Raw genomic sequence first — 19,671 nt, 5'->3', positions numbered from 1 at the left:
GTATTCCACCTTCAGAGAAATAGCTGATCTTTTTGTCTTTGTCATAACAGGCTTTCATTACATCTCCTCTGCATGAGACAAACTTCTGCAAGAGTTAAATGGTTTTTAGGAGGGTTTCAGAGGAGAGTTGCCACATAAAAGAAACCTGTGGCATGTTTGGTTCTAAATGGGGGAATAGCACAAATACAGGCAGCTGTAATGACAGTGCACATTTCATTACTTTTGAGTTGTGTTTTCTCATGTGAATCAGCTGTCTTATCTGCTTAGTCTATAAAAGTAGAATGATGGATTATTGGGGAGTTGAAGTCTTAGTAGCTCTTGGTTGTAAGGAGCTAAAACTCTTTCCATGCTGATGAAATTGCAACAATGAATATGGACAGGAGCTATTTGTTGTGTGTTTGGTTTGGAGAGTAGAAATCTCTTCTATGTCTGCTAATAGTACTTTGTCTTGAAGCATAAAGGCATAAGCATTTATGTCTGTTTGCTTAAAATTTTATTTATTAAAATAACAAGTTTGACTGAACAGGAAGGAAAAAACAACCTTGCTGCATTAGTTAATTTCTGAATGACTGTCACCTCATATTCCAGCTGCAGGAAACAGTAAATTTACAAAAATGCAGTTAACCATCATGGTACAAGTAGTGATAAAACTTGATTTTCAACATTGTTAGGCTATTACTACTGAAACAATAAAGTAAAGCAGGACTGAAGAAATAGGTGTCAAATTTTGTTCTGAACCTTGTGTTTTAGCAAGTCTGAAAAGCTTGACTTTTTAATCAGCCAAAATGAGTGGTGATTGATGGGAGTGTTAATTCTGTGCCAGCAGCAAGCATTAGAATAAGAATAAACAGAGTAGCTGGTTGTAAAGTGAGTCCTGCCCACCAGAGCAACTGTCTCTTTTTGATTTTTTTGGTTGTTTTTGGCCTTTTTTTTTTTTTTAAGATGTTACAGTTCAGGTGCTTTTGGCTAAAGAGAGCAGATAGGGAGTTTTCTAAATCTGTTAGCTGGATGATGGGGTAATGCTGCAAGAAGTACCTCTGGAAATACTGTCCTGTGAGTGGTGGCATCATTAATTGTTACTGGGCTCGAACACAGGCACATTCTAATCAGGACTGGCCAATGTGTGCTGTCCTGGGTATCAGTGTAGGGAATTGCATAAAACTGGAGAAGGAGGAGTATTTAAGATGCAGTACAAAAACTCCCATTGCCTCAAAAAGGTGCCTGTGATTGTGGGGAGATTGGGGCATGATGGTAACTGGAAGTCTTTCCAGTCCTGTGTGCCTAATCCAAGCAGTGAGGCACTTCACAAAGGAAGGCTGGAGACCTGATGCTCACAGAGCCGTCATCTTTCCTCACAGTTTCTGCTTTTCCACCCTTCTGACATGTTGGGGCACATCTGCTTGGCTGAATTTCCAGCTCCACATCCTTGTCACTTATCCAAGTGAGAATAAAATGCCTTCATATTTGGCACACCTAGTTTCCCAAGTGATGTCTTGTCCCTCAGGTCTTCCAGGTTCTCACTGCAAAACAACTTAGTGCCATTGAACTGTGAAAACCCAGAGGGTTAGGCTTATGCCCTACACACAGCAACTGTGGAGGCCACTATGATATTGAAAGTGAAGCTGCATTAAGAGGGTTTGTGTATGCATACATATTTTTTAAACATGAATGGCCTACCAATATTCTACTGGCTCATTAAAAATGCCTACAGTTCTGAACCTTTGCAAATGGCAGGTTGGTGACTGGTTAGGGAGAAATCCTGCTGCTTAGCGGTGAGTGGTTAGTTGGTTTGGGTTAGGGATTTTTTCCTATTCACCCATCTTGCCACCCCCTCTGAGTGCAGTTTTTTAAATTTCCTGGTGCTAATTTGAATTTTCATTTTCACAAGCTTATGTTTTTCATGGTTTTCTCACCACACAAAATAATCAGGATGTTGGGTAGAGTGAGGCTGTGTCATTCACAAAATGTTCTGTAAGCACGTTTGCATTCATTTCTGTGCAGAAGTATCATTTTTCCCTTTCCTCTGCACTCCAATACATATGTTTCTAGTGGTGGTGTGTTCTTTACCATCTTTAAAGGGGTCTTTCCACCTCACAGTTCTTGATTCAAAAAGCAGATTAGTTGCTTTCCAGATGAACAGAGAAGTTTGCTACTAAAGCTAAAAACCAGAAAGTGGGGGAGGACGACAGACACAAAACCCACCAAACCAACAAAAACCACCAAGCCACAAACAGCAATTCAAAGCTCAAGCAAAAAATTACAATTCATTTGTCTCTAGCATAAAGTAGTGCTGCAGCCAAATGACAACAAATGCTGCCCTCCATTTTTCATTAAAAAGAGGACTTAAGAATGCCTTTCTGAGCAAGGAGTCTCTGACAGTACAAATTGTTTGGGATTTTTAGGGTTAGTGCACTGTGATATAGTTGACTTTCTAAGTGAATATTTGGTTTGTGACCTCAGCCACCTTACTCTGAAGGGTTGTAAATAAGAGGAGAACGCCCTTGGAGCTTTTCTTCACAACTGGCAGCTTGCTAACTTCTGCTTTTACCGTAGGGACTAGCGAGGCGTATTTCAGCATTTCTGTTTGCAAGATTTGGCATACACACTTCTGATGCTGCTTTCTTACTTGATAGTTCTCTCAGAGCTCTGGAAAATGAGCATTTAGCCTCTGGTCATTCCTTTAAATTTAGTTTGGTTTAAACAGTTCTGATATCAACGATTCTGCTTATGTGAAAGGAACTGTGAGACCTCTCTTCCTTTGTAAACTCACCAAATCTAAATCTTGATTGTAATAGGCTTCTGGATTGAGAAATCATTAATTTACAGATCTTAGTATCCTCATTAATACTTTTTCTTTCTGACAGAATTGATTTGTCTGTGGTTCCTTTGTGGTATTTACTTACATATAAGATATTTACTCTTGCTAAGATATTTTCCCTATCTTATAGAGCAGTTTCTACCCATTAGCCCTAAGGTATGTCTCCAAAATACTGCTGTCCATGTGTTTCTGGTTTAGCATAATTGTCTCATTTTCCAGGCATTTATATGAGGTTGTCTTTTGGCTAGGAAATGCATCCAGAACTTGAACTGATTTTAATAGTCCAAAATAATATCTTCACTGGTGATTAGGAGCAGTACAGTTTTTGATGAAAATATCATTTGTGCTGGCTTTGCAGCAACATAATTTAATTTTATGGTCTCAACACTGAGAGACTCAAGTGAGAGGAAGAACTGATTTGAGTCAGATGGCTCCAGCAAGCCCTACCTTTTTGTTCCCACATCTAGTGGTGAAATAAAGAAGATAAGCAGCAGTTACTGATTTAAGGATGGGTTGAACCCAGCCTCAGTCACAGCTACTGTCTGATATGTATGGCTGCTTCTCCCCACGGCACTGCCAGCAGTCAGCTCTGCAGAGCTGTGGCGTGTGTGGGGCAGCTGCAGCACTGCTGCTCCCTAGTAAGCTTCAGACACAGCGTTACCTCTGGTAAGAGACCCTTTTGGTGAACCCTTTGTTCCTTTCCTAGCTGAACTACCCTGAGAAGATGTTCCAAACTCTCATCTAAAGTTGTGTTGATAATTCAGTTATAAAAGAACCTGGTTTTCTTTCCTGTGTGTGCCTGTTCTGGGTTAAGATGTGACTGTGTGCTTTGCATGCAAGGAGAATCTTCTAATTTTAAATGCACAAGCTCAGACTTTCTAATCTCCCTATGTTTTGTGTGCCACAGAGACTGTCCAGCCAGTACTGGGCTGTGTAAAAGCCTGCAGTGGGACTTGCTGGTGGCTTACCTGAGCTCAAGCTCTCTGTGGCCTTGCTGAGAAATGCTCCTCTTCCAGGCAGCAACACTGCAGCCTTTTAGAGGTCCAGCTGCTTTTTCATTGAGTTCACACTATTTCATGGACAAAGAAGCATCACATAAAATAACATTATCACTTTCAGAGATGAGCAGAGTGGTGGGTTGATTTAGATTGTTTGTTTCTTTTCTAGACCAGTATCACCTGGGATCTCAGTGCCATGTATACTTTTGTGAAGAGTTTATGCATTGTTGCTTCCCTTCTCTGTCCCACCCACCTGTCCCCACAACTTCTGCATGAAAACAAAGCAGTCCTGGCAATTACTTGAATTTCTTTCTGCCTCCTAATATTTGGACATGTCAGTATCTAAAAACATACCTTTGCACTTGCAAGAAGTAATTCTAAACTAGACAGCAGCGTATCTGTCACCTGGAATAAACACCAGTTGTAAGATGCTTTGCTGAATTGTTCAGGCTTGCAGGAGACAGGAAAAGTTGTAAATGAAATCCTGCAACAGTCTTTCAGTAGATCATAGTTACTTTTTTTGCCTAAAATAAGAATCTAAAAGCAAAGCACAGTTAAATTCAGGACTTTGGCTATCTGTGGCAAAGCTACTACTTCCAGTGGGCCCTGGATTTTGCCAGCCATTATACAGAGCTTCCCAGAGGAGCCTACTGTCAAATACATTTACAGTACATTTACAAATAATGAAAACAAGTAGCTAGAGGGAAGAAAAGGCATTGCAAGGTCACTTCTGCTGTTATTTTCTTCCAAAAATGTATGAGAAATAGAAAAAATGAGCCATTTTTATTCAGCTCAAAAAATGGAGAAAAGAAACATAGGCTTCCAAACCCATGAACCATATGGCAAGTACAAAACTTCATGCTGCAATTGGAAAGACTTTTTATGATAATGCTAGTATTATAAATCTAAAAATTATTTCATTTAACCCCACAGGGCTTATTTGAGAATTGGCAAATTCTGCATCAGGCTAACTTATTAAAGTTTAAAAAGTAGGTATTAATAAAATATAGATGGAACCACTGTACTCCCATGGGACTCTTACTTACCTCTAGTCTGAGGCTGACATAGATACATTTGAGTCAAACAGGAACTACTACTTATTACAAAGCTGTTAATCATGGAGCTTTAATGAAACTGTTTAGCACACTGAATAGCAATGTAACAACGCATAGAAAATTAGCTTGTTTGCCATTGATTAATGATAGATAATGGGTGCAGTTCCCCACACTGGGACATTTGAGCAGTTTTCTGTCATGTACAAACTCAAGTTCATTAAGGCGTGCCTTTACTTGCACAGTCTGATTCAGCATAAAAACCCACACAAGCAGGAATGCACTTTAAAGATAAAAACAAGATTCATATTTAGCTTACTGAAAGTGTAATGAACCTCCAAATTATTTCATTCAGATAAACAAGACAAAGATTGAAGGACAGAAGAACAAAAGTTGCTTATTTCAACAATACCTTGAAAAGAGTTACAGGAGAACTACAGGTCAATACATTGAAAGAAGACAGTAGGAAAAAGTTACCAGCAGTTATTCTTCTAAGTGTTGAATTTCAAAGAAGTAGCAACCTGGTAAACTTGTTTAGGTACCAGCTGTGTGCATGTAGGGTTATGTATCTCACATGCCATCTTTGTACAGAAAAGGTGTGTACAAATGAACTTAAAACCAGAGAGAGTTACAATTCTCAGCTTCTCAGCAATGGACAGATTTTGTATCTACAGATACTGCTGAAGATTCACTTCAATTCAGAGCCACTGTAATTTTCTCTGTAAATGAGAAAAGGAGTTTAAGACCCAGGTTTTTTCCTTTTACTTTGTCAAATATAGTGAGCTCACAGGTTTTACTACTTTTCATATTTAGTTTGAGTCTAGGCTTGCTAATAGTACACAAAATGTAACAGCTTTTGTAACATTTTTAATACACCAAAGAAAATGTTTATCATCAGAAACTGCTGCTCCAATTCCACTTGCATTGTTATACTTTTAAATTCCACTATAAATTGTGTAAAGTAAAGCTCCCCTAACCCACCCCCCCAAAAAAAAAAAAATTAAGGAACAGTAAGCTCTGATATGGTGCAAATCAATCTTTAGTGGGCTTTTTCATTCACCTCGTTGAAAACCAGCATCAACTTTCTGATAGGCCAGAAATAGTTTAACTTCCAGCCAGGAAGAGGATCTCTGCTGCTTTTGGCCTTTCTTTCTTCAGCTCCTCCTAGCACAGAAGCAACTGTAGTATAATTTAATGCTTAATGCTGTCTGAATTACTGCAGCCCTTCACATGTCAGATGCAGGATTTCCCAGACTCTCTGCAGGGCAGACAACTTCTAGACCTGCTCTGTGAGCGTGTCACACGCTTGGTTTTCCTGAACAAGCTCCTCTCTGGTAGAACATCCTAAGAAAGTGTTTGCTGCTTCCTTGTGTTGCTCTGACCTCCTGTCAGATGTGAGCCAATTCTACACAGCATGCAAGCTTCTTGAGCCTGAAGTACAAAGAGAAGAATGTCATTTTGTGGTGGTCTGTTACTAACATTGCAGTAAAGCAAAAGCAAGCTGTGGTGTGCCATTCTGTGCAGGGGGTGAGGATAATGCTGTATTATGTGGAGGCCACCTTGTGGCATTGTGGAAGTAAAACCCAGATGTAAAGAAACAACAGCACCCAGACTGCAGACCAAGAAATTAGGATCCTAAACTGCTTATATTTTTAGAACCCAAACATCAGTGTGATGTGTCATTCTAGCCTCATGTGAGTGATTACAGGTGCTGTTCATACAAGTAAGAACACAGGAATTTGAGGACGTGTGTAGCACCATTCTGTGGGTCATAGCTTCTTACCTAGTCAGCTTAATGAATGTTGCAATTATTAAACCTTCTGCTTGCATGGTTAATGCACAGTTGCTGCTTAACAGAGATGTAGGGACAAATTTTTACAGAGAACAGGAGCAGATGAGAAGTGCAAAGTTCTTTGAAACTGACTTCCAGGTTACCATCACATTGCATATTTGTTCTGCTTGGATGAGGGAGTCTGGAAATTTTTACAGCAGGAAAATTATGCTCCTTTTCCCTGCATTAAAGTAGTAATTAAATTTCCTCCACTGAAGAATGAATTTGAATTTAGTAAAGATGAGTTCCACTGCAACCAGACAAAACTGGCCAACATCTTGCAATTCTGATGTCAGCATTTGCTATCTCCTAGGATGAGTGTGCCAAAATAGACTATCCTCTTCATGGTTTTGGACATATGTTATAAGAACATGAAAACAGTTCATTCCTGAAAAGAAAAAAAAAAACGTCCTGAAGAAGTTTATCTGGTCATCTTAAGGTGAAAGCAACCAAGGGAGTAGGAGAATGTTATCTCTCTGAGACAGGAAACTCAATCGTACATGGTGGCTCCATGCTGAGGAAGTGGACATGTTGGAGATGCAGGAATTATTCTGACAACTGCAAAGTTTGCAGGGGATTAAGAGATTTTCTGACCCAACATAGAATCATTCAGATTGCCAAAGACATCTTAGGTCATCGAGCCCAACCAGTAACCTGACACTGCCAAGTCCACCACTAAACCTGTCCCTAAGCATCACATCTCCCTGTCATTTAAATACTTCCAGGAATGGGGACTTCACCACTTCCCTGAGCAGCCTGTTCCCATGCTTGGCAATGCTTGTGATTAAGAATTTTTTCCTAATGTCCTCTCTAAACCTCCCCTGGTGCAATTTGAGGTAATTTCCTCCTGTCACTTTACTTGGTTGACAAGGCTGATCACCACCTTGCTGCAGCCTCTTTTCAGGTAGTTTTAGAGAACAATAAGGTCTCCCCTGAGCCTCCTTTTCTCCAGGCTAAAAAAACCCAGCTTCCTCAGCTGCTTCTTATGAGACTTGTGCTGCACACCTTTCATCAGCTTCATTGCTGTTCTTTGAATGGGCAATCTGTTTGAAGCAGACTGGGATTCTGGAGCAACTGAAGATGGCCCGTGCACTTTCTGCCCCAAGTCAGAGACCTTCTCAGGGCATCTTACATTCAAAGGAAAAAGAAAACTGTTGCTGAACTCAGGCTGTAATCCTGACTTTTCTATCAGTTACCATTTCTAGTGTAGCACAGCAAATTGCCAGTAGATGGCACACCACAATAATTTTATTTTTAATGGTGCTGAAAGAAATATGCAGCACAATTTTTGTGAATTTTGTGTTTAATCATAGTAAAGCTCCTTGGGTAGGAGAGAGCTCAGTTAATGAGTTACCTGGCTGTGGCCTTTCACAGTACACCTTTATGCTGAACTCTTCCATCTGTCTTCAGTTTGTGCAGTCTCGTAAGTCTGCTCATTTGGCTGGGCATTTTGATTTCTTCTCACCTCTAATTAGTTTACCAGAAACCAAATAGGATGTAGCTATGAGTATTCCAATGCACATGCAGCCCTTATTTATTCTTTGTGTCAGCAAGGATTATATCTCTGCTTCCACTGAACATCTGTGAACCAGCATTACTCATCTGCTGTGTTGAGTGTTGTTATCTGTGTGTCTATATCGGGGGACTGACTCAAAGATTAGGGTGAGATTAGAGGCAGATGGCTGAAGGTGCTCCCTGCTTGTCTGGTCAAAGTCAGCACCTCTGCACATTCAGCCTGAGTCATGCACAAAAGAGATTTTGGACTGCTGCTGTTTGTGGTCCAGGATCTGTCTGATGTATTACAGTGCCAGTGACAAATCGTCTTCATTTTCCAAAGCAAATATTTAAATACTAGCCAAGGTACTATCACCTTTGTGGAAAAAGAAGCTTTCAGAGCAATTACGCCGAAATGTTCCAAGATGAATTAAATGCTTTACTAATGGTGACCTGTAAGCAAAAGACACATAGCAAGTTTTGCTAGAATTCTGACTGTGAAGAGGATCCATCAAAAATAAGTTCTGCTACATTTTTTGCAAACCCTTTTTATCCTTGGGAGATTAAAAAACTCTCCTACTCCTTAAGAATATCCAACAGTACTCCAAACCACTTCTTTGTAAACAGCTGTGATGATCTTGGATTCTGATGGATTTAATAGGTTTCCTCTGCTTTTTCAGTCTGTATGTGAACCTAAAGGTGACAAGAATATGAAGACAGATTTCAGTGTTACCAGTGTGATGACATTGCATTAATCTAGGCCTTCTCTTTGTTCAACCTGTTAGGGACTGTCAGCTCTCACCCATCTGGCTGACAGCTCTGTACTGTTAGTGACAGCTGGTGGAAGCAACTCAGACAAAACCGAAAATTTCCTTGTGAGTAGGGAGGAACTTCTAAGAAACTTGCAATTTTCTATGTTGTTGCAACTCAATGAATGAATCCATCAATGAAGAGACAGCTACAAAATATGGAGGTCATTTTTGACTGCATTTTCATGTTCTTAGAATTGTTTGGTTGCTTCCATTGAACTGAAACTGTTACTTGGCAGTTTTATCGGTCTTTTGATGGGAGATCCACTTGAAATCAAGCTGCAGAAACAACTCTGCTAATAGTAAAATTCCTTCTAGAATAAAAACAGTATCTCCCAGCTGATGTACTAATTATTCTGATAAAAATAAACCTTGATGTTTTTATGTCTTTGTTTCCATTTGTACTACTGTTGTTCTGGGATTTGTTCTTTTTACTTAGCAGACAAACACCCACAGCACAACATAACTGACAAAACAGCATTGTGCAATCCACTCAAGCTGCTGTTGTAGCTAGTCTTACGCAGAAAAAGGCAGTAACAAACCACATCAATTTTTTTCTCAGTTGCATACACTTTAAACTATGGTAACTGATATATCTGTATGAAAGAGAACTTCTAATATGTAAAGATGTTACATGGTGAGAGGACAAGGGACTACTGACCTAGCACTGAAAAGTGTGCATGCCAGTGCAGCAATTGGATTAGGCAAGATGCTGTTTAATTAACTTCTCAATTTGTTAACAGGCTGACATATAGAGGGAGAAGCTTCTTGGACTAGATTATGAAAGAACAAATTTTTCTTTGGGCTCTCCAAGGATTTAAACCGAGAAGCTGTATTATGTAGGTTATAAAAACAACTTATTAGGATGAGGAAATCCTTAAAACTGTAGGGCACGGTCATTCATATTGTGGCCTGACAGCATCCTAATACAGTTCCTTGAGGATATTTTTTTAAAGGCACATTTTTACACTAACTGCATGATAAATCACTGTGATGTCTGTCTGTAGTGCTGCAGTGAATCTTGTCAATAGCTTTAACATAAATGCTTTTGCTTTGTAGTTCTATTGGTAAGTACTTCCAGCACTATTCAGTTCTGACATTCTTGGGTTCCCACCTGGAAAATCCTGCTGGAGTTTTAGGTGTTTGTGAGCTCATGTGACAGAAGAACCTCATAAACCATTCATTTTCCTGATTTTTTCCAAAGAAGAGACAGCTCAAAGATGCCAATAGACAAATAATTCACAACATCCCACTGACATAGGATGACATATGCTTTTTAAATGATTCAGTATTTTTATTAACAGCTGATGACCAGGTTCATTGTGTTTAATGACAGTGTTTTCCACAGGTTAGGTAATTAACTCTGACACAACTCAGAGGGGTGGAAGGAAGTGTAGCCACAATGTGGCAGTGAATACATGTGACATAACAGGACATGCTTTGTCAAGGGAAATTGGGCAGGGAAGGTATTACAGCCCCTTGAGGCTTCTCCCCTCAGTCTGTGCTGCCTACTAAGTAACAAATTTTCACTCCATTGTAACTAACCAAACAAACTGCATTGCTACATGCTACAAATCATTTTAAAGATTATGCTTAAGGCCAATTTTAATCTTTTGTAAGATTCTTTTTGTTACTTTTTCCCCCCTAGAAAATGTTTATTAGCATTTTCATGATAACTATTAAGATTTCAAACCACAATGCCTTAAATACATCCATTACCAAGAAAGCTACGTTTGCTTCTTACACATCCATTTTCTGTAGGTCCCCATTTCGGTCATTCCACCCTTTAAGTGCCCAGTTATGCTTTGCCCGCCCTCACACCCCGAAGCCGAGGGAGCCACCCCAGCTCTCCCGCCTCTCCTCGCCTCTCCCCTCCGCCCGGGCCGGGAGCTGTGGGGGCCCGCGCATGCGCACGGCTCGCCCCGCACAGGCCGCGAGGCGGGGCCATCGCGGCGCAGGCGCGGTGCGGGCGGCGCGCGGCGATGGCGGCGCGGGGCGCGGGCCTGTGCCTGGCGCTGCTCTTGCTCTCGGCGGCGCCGCTGCCCCGCGGAGCCCGCGGGTCGGAGCCCCTCGGGCCGGCGGAGCCGTCGGGCGGCGCGGGCCCCGGGGAGCGGTTTAAGATCGAGGGCCGGGCCGTGGTGCCCGGGGTGAAGCCGCAGGACTGGATCGCGGGGGCCCGGGTGCTGGTGGACGGGGAGGAGCACGTCGGCTTCCTGAAGTGAGCGGCGGGCGGGGCGGGGCGGGAGCCGGCGTCTCCCGGGGCCGTGGGGCCCGCTCGCAGTCCGGCCCGGCCCGGCCCTGAGATGGCGGGTGACGGCTCCTGCAGGGCTCGGCCGTGTCCCGGTCAGCACGGCCGCGGGACCGTGGAAGCGCAGAATCCCGAGCTGAGCTGCGGGCGGTGCTGTGAGCGCTGGGCCCCGGCCTTGTAATGGGCTGGGCACGGCCAGCCTTGCACTGCCGTAGGGTTTGGCCTCAGCCTCCGGCAGGCGTATCCGGACTGATGGCTCAGGTTGTTGCCCAAAAACTCAGGAACGAAGTTTTAATTCAAACAAACGAAGAAACAACAGCCGAAACAGAAACCCCAAACGCGTTTGCGTTGTCTGGAGAACCGTGTTTCTTCTCAGCTTCTGTTGTAAATTCTGCCACTCCTTATTTAAGAAACTCACCTTGGCAAAGAATTTGCCCGATGTGGATGTGTTTGGTCATGGTAGAAGTTAAAGTTCTGTGTTGAGTACCCGTGAAAACCTTAAACTGTGTTGGTGAAAGCTAATTTAAGGGACGTGGCTTTATTCTTTCAGAAATCATGCAAATGTAGCTGGAAGCTGTAAAGAATCATTATCTTATTCAGACTTGCATGGTGCTGGATATGTTCAGATAAGCAAGAGATCTAGAGAATCTAAGATACAGAAAAAATCCTCAGAATTAAGAACTGAACTAATGTAATTTCAAGAGTAGAAGTTCTAAATTGCATTCTTTGTGATTTTCAGTACAGTATAATACATTGCTTTTAAAATATGTATGAAAATGAGATTGCATGGAATTAAGATTTACCCTCATAAATATTCGTAATTTTTAATTAATCCCTCTGCAATAGGAGTTAAACTTGACTTTGACTTTGGGTCCTATCAATAGGATAACACAATAGATTTTACTCTGCAGATCTTGTAGAATCCTGGCACTGTAGCACCTGCTAAGCCACTACAAACAAATTATGAGAGGCTGACATCATATCCAGGAGCTGATGTAATAACTGCTGTCAGGTTGACAAATTTCTGAATGCTTAATTGAATACTTAAGAAACTTTAGAAATTAAAAGGAAAACATCCTTAAAACAGTCGCAATATAAGATAGCGTAAGCATTGTTAGGGATTCAAATCATTACATAAAGGTGGTAGGTCCACCTAGAGAGATGTGGTGTAAGCACATAATGACAAATTCTTTGCGAATTCACTTTTAAGAGAGCTCATTTATTTGTTTTACTGCTGCATGTTTCTAATGTGTTACGGTTTATAACATTTTTTTTCCCTTTTAACAAATTTTTGTCTTAACTTTGCATCTTATTTTTAGGAAAGAGATCTTTGATGTTGCTCTTAACAGGGTAGAGAGCACTAGGGTTTTCTTATTGGAAACTTCTGGAAGCACATAGGAGGAAAACTTCTGTACCTTTAAGGCAACTAGTGTTGAAGCTTCCAAGTAACCTCTTACTAATATTTTCATTGAATATTTGAGTTTCATATTTTAAAATAAAAGCCACCTGTCTAAAAATCCCTTCTGTGTACGTGTTTAGAGCTCTTAGTTTCCTTGTTACTGTGGCTGAGCTTTCCAGCGTAGGCTGGTCCTAAAGGGAGCACTTAGAAGTAAAAACCTCTATTTCTCAACAAAGGTACAAATTGCTATTTTTGCATTGCAAGGCATCCCTAGCACCAACCCACACTATGTAGGACGGCATTCTGGGGGGGGTTGCGTTCAGCAAAAGCACCAAAGCAAAGTAAACTTCATTGTATGTGTTTCAGAAGGAGAAAGGAAGGTGTAAATTACTCCTGCCGTCACTTGAATACATGAAATATAATTTATTTCAGATCTTATTTGGGCTGGTAAATTATCCTCCAGCAAGACAACATCTTGAGGGTACAACAGAATCTTTAACCTAGCAGGGAATTTCTGCTCCTGTAGCAGCGCACATTGATGAATTAAAGGGCTTGATATTGTGAGTGCTGACTGGTTTAAATTTTCCTTTTGGTCATTGTGGATATATTAAGATTTGTAATATAAAATGACACAGCTTCTTTAAAAAACAAAAACAGAAGAGCACTCTGTTTTATATTCTGGAGCATACTGAAATGTTGTGGAACTCACTGTTTTTTTCAGGACAGATGGAAGTTTTGTGGTTCATGATGTACCTTCAGGATCTTACGTAGTGGAAGTTATATCCCCTGCTCATAAATTTGAGCCTGTTCGAGTTGACATAACTTCAAAGGGCAAAATGAGGTGAGCCTTTCCTGATTTGCCTCTGTATTGGTGAGTTCTGTGTGCCTGACAGCGCAGTGCAGAAATTCACAGAAGCAGTGCTGTAGGTCTGATGCTCCATCTCGGACTGGATGCATCAGCTTAATCATCAGGGTAAATACTTCTGCAGTATATTTAGGGGAGGTTAAAAATTGAAATCTCACTGAAAACACTGCAAACAGTCTGTTTATAATAATAATTAATATAATATGATCATATTATTATTATTTTACATAATTATAGTTATAATATAATGTTTGAGCTTATAATAAGCTCAAAGCAGATTGTTTGAGCTTAGGTTTTTCCAAACTTTATTAAATTTTTATTTTTATATTTTGTTAGTATCTTATTGGCAATAATTAATATGTAACAATTAAAAAGATATAGATAAATATTGGGTATAACCTCACCCTTAGCACCATTTGTGTATCTAAGGACTAGTAAGGTAACGAATTTGATGTTGACAAAATTGCTGGGGTACATCTGCAAAGGAAAGTAGGAGGAGGCTTGGCATCCCTACCAGTCCAACAGATAGAGACTAAAATGAGGAATGCAGCTGGGGAGTCAGAGATGCATGAAAAACAATGATACTTGGAGAAAATGTCAGGGCTTTTCTAAGGGATATGCTGCCTTAAAAACTTAGGTTGATAACTAGAAAGAGAAAACAGCATGTGGATGACAGATGTGTTGGATGAGATCTACTTGAAAATATCAAGTTTTGAAGAAAAGACATAGTCGTAAGATAGGAGGGAATTCTATAGATATAGATTCTATAGACATTCTGTAGATGTAGATGAGTATTTGGTGAAAAATTCACAAGGAATAAATTATTTATGGACAGAAGTTATCCCTGGAGTTGCAGAAATGGATAAATATTCATAAATCATGAAAAATGGGTCAAGAATGACAAAGATGTTAGTACTGAGTAAGTATCTGAATATTAGGCCCAGATGAAGAATACTGGTGATGAGCTATGGAAAAACCTCCTGAAGCACTAAAGACTGAGATTCAGTATTGATAAATGCAGAGTAAGGCACTTGTGGAAAAGGTATTAACTTTGTGAGTAGATGATGTTCTGAACATACTGGTTAAACTACACTGTTCAAAGCTGGACCCTAAACAGCATAGTATGTCTTACTTTTGCAAGGTAACAAAAAATGGTTTGCTTTTGATTCCATCAAATGTGCTGCTGAGAGAAGATAGCTTTTCAAAAGTGCAGCCTAGCTGACACTGCATAGCAGATGGTTTTGTTTGTAGTCTTTTATTAAAACTTGTTTAGATTTTTTAAAATCTTCTTTATGCTTTGCCAAAGATTCTATGTTTTATATTTTCAATTATTTGCATTTTGCCTAATAGAGCAAGATATGTGAATTACATCAAACCCTCTGAAGTTGTCAGGCTGCCATACCCACTCCAGATGAAATCTTCTGGACCACCTTCATACTTTATAAAGAGAGAATCTTGGGGATGGACGGATTTCCTCATGAACCCTATGGTATGTACAGGCAACACACAAATATTACAAGTATGCTAAGGATCCAAATACAGCTATTTGTCAGAATCCTAAGAATAAAAACAATTGAGGAGAATGTGCATTTTTCCTTTGCTTTTCTGAGAGGATTGTTTTATTGGATTTTACGTGCTTACAAATGGGAAGATATTCTCTGACATCTCCTCCCTTACATACCACTGTTAATGTGTGTCCTCTGAAAACAGCCCATGGTCTCTTCCTTTAACAATGTGATGCTGGTCTAATAGTGCAGAGATAACATGTTGCAACACTCTAATTACAGCAGGTGTAAGAGAGAACAAGCATTTGCCTTATTGGTCCAACTTTGAAAACTGTTGTTTAAAGCACAATACTCCCATGCCAGGTTTCATTCCTGACAAATGTTACTGGCTTACTGTTTTGAATGCAGTAGTTCTAGAGTTTGGCTGTTTAGTAGAGCTTCATTTTAATTTAGTAGGTCCTAAAAGTGTTTAGAGCAACAGCTAAGCTGAAGAGGTATTTCCTGTTCTCTCTGTAGGTGATGATGATGGTTCTTCCATTACTGATATTTGTGCTTTTGCCTAAAGTTGTCAACACCAGTGATCCTGATATGAGGCGGGTAAGTACATTCAGTTGATGCATGTGGGGAGGCCAAAGATAATGAGATTTCAGGGCACAGAAAAGTAATAAAAACAGAGCTGTACTTTTAAGGAAAGCTTAATGGGCATCATTTATTCAGCTAATAGAGTGTTGCTGTTTTAGCAATGAGTCATTTAATAAGTGTCAAGTGTGTTGAGAGGGGTGTGATGTGGGGTTCTCTTGTGCTTCAGCCTAAACCGCAGTTGACTGCACTGTTAAATCCAGATGTCGTGCTAGTGTATATGATACAGAGTCTTAATACAGTCATTAAATTATCTGATTTATTGTCCTTTCATCATGCAAAATGCTGAATTGCAGAAGGCTAGGACAAAATGGAGATTCAAGGTGTTTGCTAAATCTTTTATTTTTACAAGTATTATTTGTCTGTCATGGGTGGCTGCTTTTGAAGGCTTGGTTAACTAAAAACTTCTTCGGTAAATGACCACTGTCTTCAGTAGTACTTTATAGGTGTCTGAGTAATTTTTTTAAAATAAGTGATACCTTTAGAAAACCTACCAGAGCTGTATAATACTCTTTTGGCTACAATTTTGATTAAAAAAACAGATAAAAGATATACTAGGTATTCATGGCATATTCTTCAAAACAAGCTGAACTCTGGAAGTTTAATTTTAAAAAAAGAAAATCACATATTCCTTACTTTTTTCACTGATCTGACACTGCTTAGAGACAGACTGTTCTTTTGATGGTAAGGCCATCAAAACTTCTGATGATTTAGTTCTTATCAGATAACTTATATGAATTCTTAATGAGAAATTTTTAAATTGGAAGAATTTTGCTTCTAATTTAACTTATCTTTAAAGAGTAAGAAAAAGTTGTTTTTAAGAACCAAATTGTAATGACATTCTCTAGATGACCATGTATTAAATTGTTAAGTGTTTACTTGTGGTTTATATGGAGGTTCTATGACATTTTTCAAATTAACTTTTTTCTTTCTGGAATCAGCACAGTACTAGTTTGTATATATATATATATATTTTTTTTTTTTTTTTAAATCCTTTTTTCCTGAAGGAATGAAAACTCAGCTGCAGTACTCTAGTAGCTTGGTGTCAGAAAGTAGGGCAATAAAAAATATCTAATTCCTTCAAACAGCATCAAAAATTTGTAAATTTGCTATAAATAATACTGATTTGAAAAACAAAAGTGTGACATCTGTGAGAACGCATATCTGAATATCTAAGCAATAGCCTAAATTTTAATATGGAGAAAAGTAGTGCTGAAAAGAAATATTTTCTATTTTTCAGAATTTTTTTATCAGATGTTTGCCCTGTAAGACTGCTTAAGACATGGTTACCATTTTCCACGCATTGCTGCTTTTAGTTTTGGGGTTTTATGTTTCTGTGTGTAGCTGGGTGATTTTGGCTGTGGTTGCATAAAACTATGTAGCAATATGTATCCTGGAGGACTACAAAAAGTAAAACAGTATTTGGGAAAATTTGTTATCTTTCTCATACAGTCTTTCAACTGATGCCTTAGATACAGCCAGAATTGTTAAAAGCTATTAAGATTATCTGATCTTGTCATGCAGGAAATGGAGCAGTCAATGAACATGCTGAATTCCAACCACGAGCTGCCAGATGTGTCTGAATTCATGACAAGACTTTTCTCTTCAAAATCTTCCAGCAAGTCTGGTGGTAGCAGCAGTAAAGCAGGGAAAAGTAGTTCTGGGAAAAGGAGGTAGTTAAGTCTTCCTCCTAAGTCTGAGTTTGCACAGCTATTTGTTGTCATATTGGTGTCATGTTTATTTGTCTTGAAAGATCAAAAAGCCACTGCTGTAAACTTTAACCTGGCACAACATACATTATACTACAAGAGTGGTTTGTAGCTATTTTTTAGATTGTATAAGCTGTTTTGTACTTGACAGTAAGCAAAGATGACATGGCTTCAATACTGTATCTGTATAAAGTTATTGATTATACTAAATTAACTATATTGTTCTGTAGAAATTCAAATAAATTATACAATGTGCTTCACAGTAATAAATGTCTTAAGACAATGTATAAAAAATTTCAAATATAATAGAAGTGGAGTTCCATTTTAAGATATCTTTAATGTTTTACACTTGTTGAGTTCTGAAATGAAAAAATCATTCTTTCAAAATGGAGTTGTGAGTTTACTGGGTAAGTAATTTGCTGTATCAGCTTGTCACATGTTACACATAAAATCATTTCATTTTATGCAGTTTGCTGCCTGTACCATTTACAGAATCACAGAGTGGGTAAGGTTGGAAGGGACCATAATGGGTTCTCTGGTCTGATCTCCCAGTCAGGGTCATCCTAGAGCACGTGGCACAAGATTGCATCCAGATGTTTCTTGGATATCTTCAGTGAGAGAGACTCCACAACTTCTGTGGGCATTCTTTAGTTCAAAGATTTTCCACTGTGTATTGCCCAGTTTTACTCTGATCTAGTTTCTGCTGAAAACTCTTTGGGAGGAAAGAAAGCAAAGTATCTTGCATGAGGAATTCATTTAAGCTGTCAAGATCTTGAATCTTTCTTTTCTAAATTACATGTATCACTTCTGCAACACTTCTTACTGTTTCTATGTGTGCTGTGCTTTCAACTTACCAGTGGAAGGATTTGAGGCCAAATGCAGAATTTTAAATGCAGTTCAAATTAACTAATTTTAAAATTAAAGAAAAGAACTTAAGGTGTAGTAGTAAGCTAAATTCTGCTCATCTTACAAATTACATTCCAAAGTATATGGCTCTTGAGGAATGCTAAGTCACTGGCAGAACTTTGTTCTTCAAGCATGCCTGTATATTTCTTATGCAGTTTGTTTTCAAGCTACCCAGAGAAAAGTTGAAAAAACTGATTGTTTTTTACTAGTTGAACATTTGCATGTTAAAATGACAGCAATACTTGCCAAACCCTATTAGTAACAGTCCTCTTTTTTTTGTCATCATAAACGTTGCTCTTCTTTACAGTTGGTAACTTCTCAGGTAACAGGGTCAGTGCAGCAGAGATAATGTATATCTGCCTCCAAAAATGGTATTTGACATCCACTTACAATACATCTGAAGCAAAATCAATTATAGTGCATGTATTTGTTCTGCCTTACACAGAAGAGGACTATAAATTGTCTTAGAATACATATTTAGAAGTTATGCTGGGAAACATAAAAGTTGCAAAAGACTAAATACTCTTTAATAAGATTTAAGTCAGTTTTGAGGTTTTGGAGAAGAAATAACCCAGTGTTTTCTGTGGACAATGAAAGATTTCACTCTGCAGAGTAAACTGCACATTTTTGCTCTCTTTTTGTTTTGCTTGAATGGTCTTTTTGTTTCACATATTAAGTAAAATATTTTCAGTGGAGACAAGAAAGATATTTGGATATCCTTGCTGGAAGGATCTGCTAAAATAAGTGTCAAGTTGCATTGATGAAGAAAGAAAACCAAACTATATTAAAAAAAAAACCTCTTTCAGCAATTTCTTATGAAAAAAATATATGAAAACCAGCAGTTTTTTGAAGATGGAGCAATTAGCATTGTTACTGTGCTATCCTGGAAAGTACAAGCCATGAGTTACTTTTGTTTAACAGTAATTAAAATAACAATTGAATTGCATTAGCTTATAATTAATCATAGTGATGCATTTTCCCATGTTAGGAACATGGAAAAATTCCAAAGGTAGGAATTCATATTTCTTCCTTCTTTTGTGGTGTCTGTTCATCCTCTTGATTTCTTTACAAGGGAGAATGGAGAATTCAGTCCATGAAAAAATGGAAGTCCTTGTTAGGAGTTCAGAGTGAAAAAGTTCACAGAAATTGTAAAGATTGTAGTAAAACTTTAGAAGGAGCACATGGAATATTCAACAGTTCTCTTTTTCTTAGGACTTTGTATATGAAGGTTGAGGCAGTTCCTCTATGCGTCGGGATCAGATGCAATGTCTGCTCTCAGAAACCTGTTACCATACAAATCCAAGCCCAAAAATCTTGTATATTATTCACCTCCTTTTAAGACTCATTTGTGATAAAACAGTTTGTAGAAGTGTGTTAGTCTGCTGCTGAATTACTGCA

The 19,671-nt window shown here is 39.0% G+C and overlaps 1 protein-coding gene across 1 annotated transcript; it reads left to right on the top strand.

Moving 5' to 3' along the window:
- Positions 1 to 10,941: 10,941 nt before the first annotated feature.
- On the top strand, positions 10,942 to 18,180 carry EMC7 (ER membrane protein complex subunit 7). The gene is made up of 5 exons (XM_074542796.1): positions 10,942 to 11,220; positions 13,371 to 13,490; positions 14,865 to 15,003; positions 15,536 to 15,616; positions 17,183 to 18,180. Exons 1-5 carry the CDS (start codon positions 10,985 to 10,987, stop codon positions 17,333 to 17,335), a joined length of 729 nt encoding a protein of 242 aa, XP_074398897.1. The 5' UTR covers positions 10,942 to 10,984; the 3' UTR covers positions 17,336 to 18,180.
- The last annotated feature ends 1,491 nt before the right edge of the window (positions 18,181 to 19,671 follow it).

The sequence above is a fragment of the Zonotrichia albicollis genome, chromosome 6, assembly GCF_047830755.1.
Source record: "Zonotrichia albicollis isolate bZonAlb1 chromosome 6, bZonAlb1.hap1, whole genome shotgun sequence".
In the NCBI taxonomy this organism is placed as follows: domain Eukaryota; kingdom Metazoa; phylum Chordata; class Aves; order Passeriformes; family Passerellidae; genus Zonotrichia; species Zonotrichia albicollis.
Note: the sequence above shows the minus strand (reverse complement) of the source record. Positions and strands in the feature narration are given on the sequence as shown.

Coding starts and splice junctions, on each gene's coding strand:
- EMC7 (XM_074542796.1), top strand. CDS start 10,985: ATGGCGGCGCGGGGCGCGGGCCTGTGCCTGGCGCTGCTCTTGCTCTCG. Junction 13,491..14,864: donor ACTTCAAAGGGCAAAATGAG/GTGAGCCTTTCC, acceptor TTTGCCTAATAG/AGCAAGATATGTGAATTACA. Junction 15,004..15,535: donor ATTTCCTCATGAACCCTATG/GTATGTACAGGC, acceptor TTCTCTCTGTAG/GTGATGATGATGGTTCTTCC.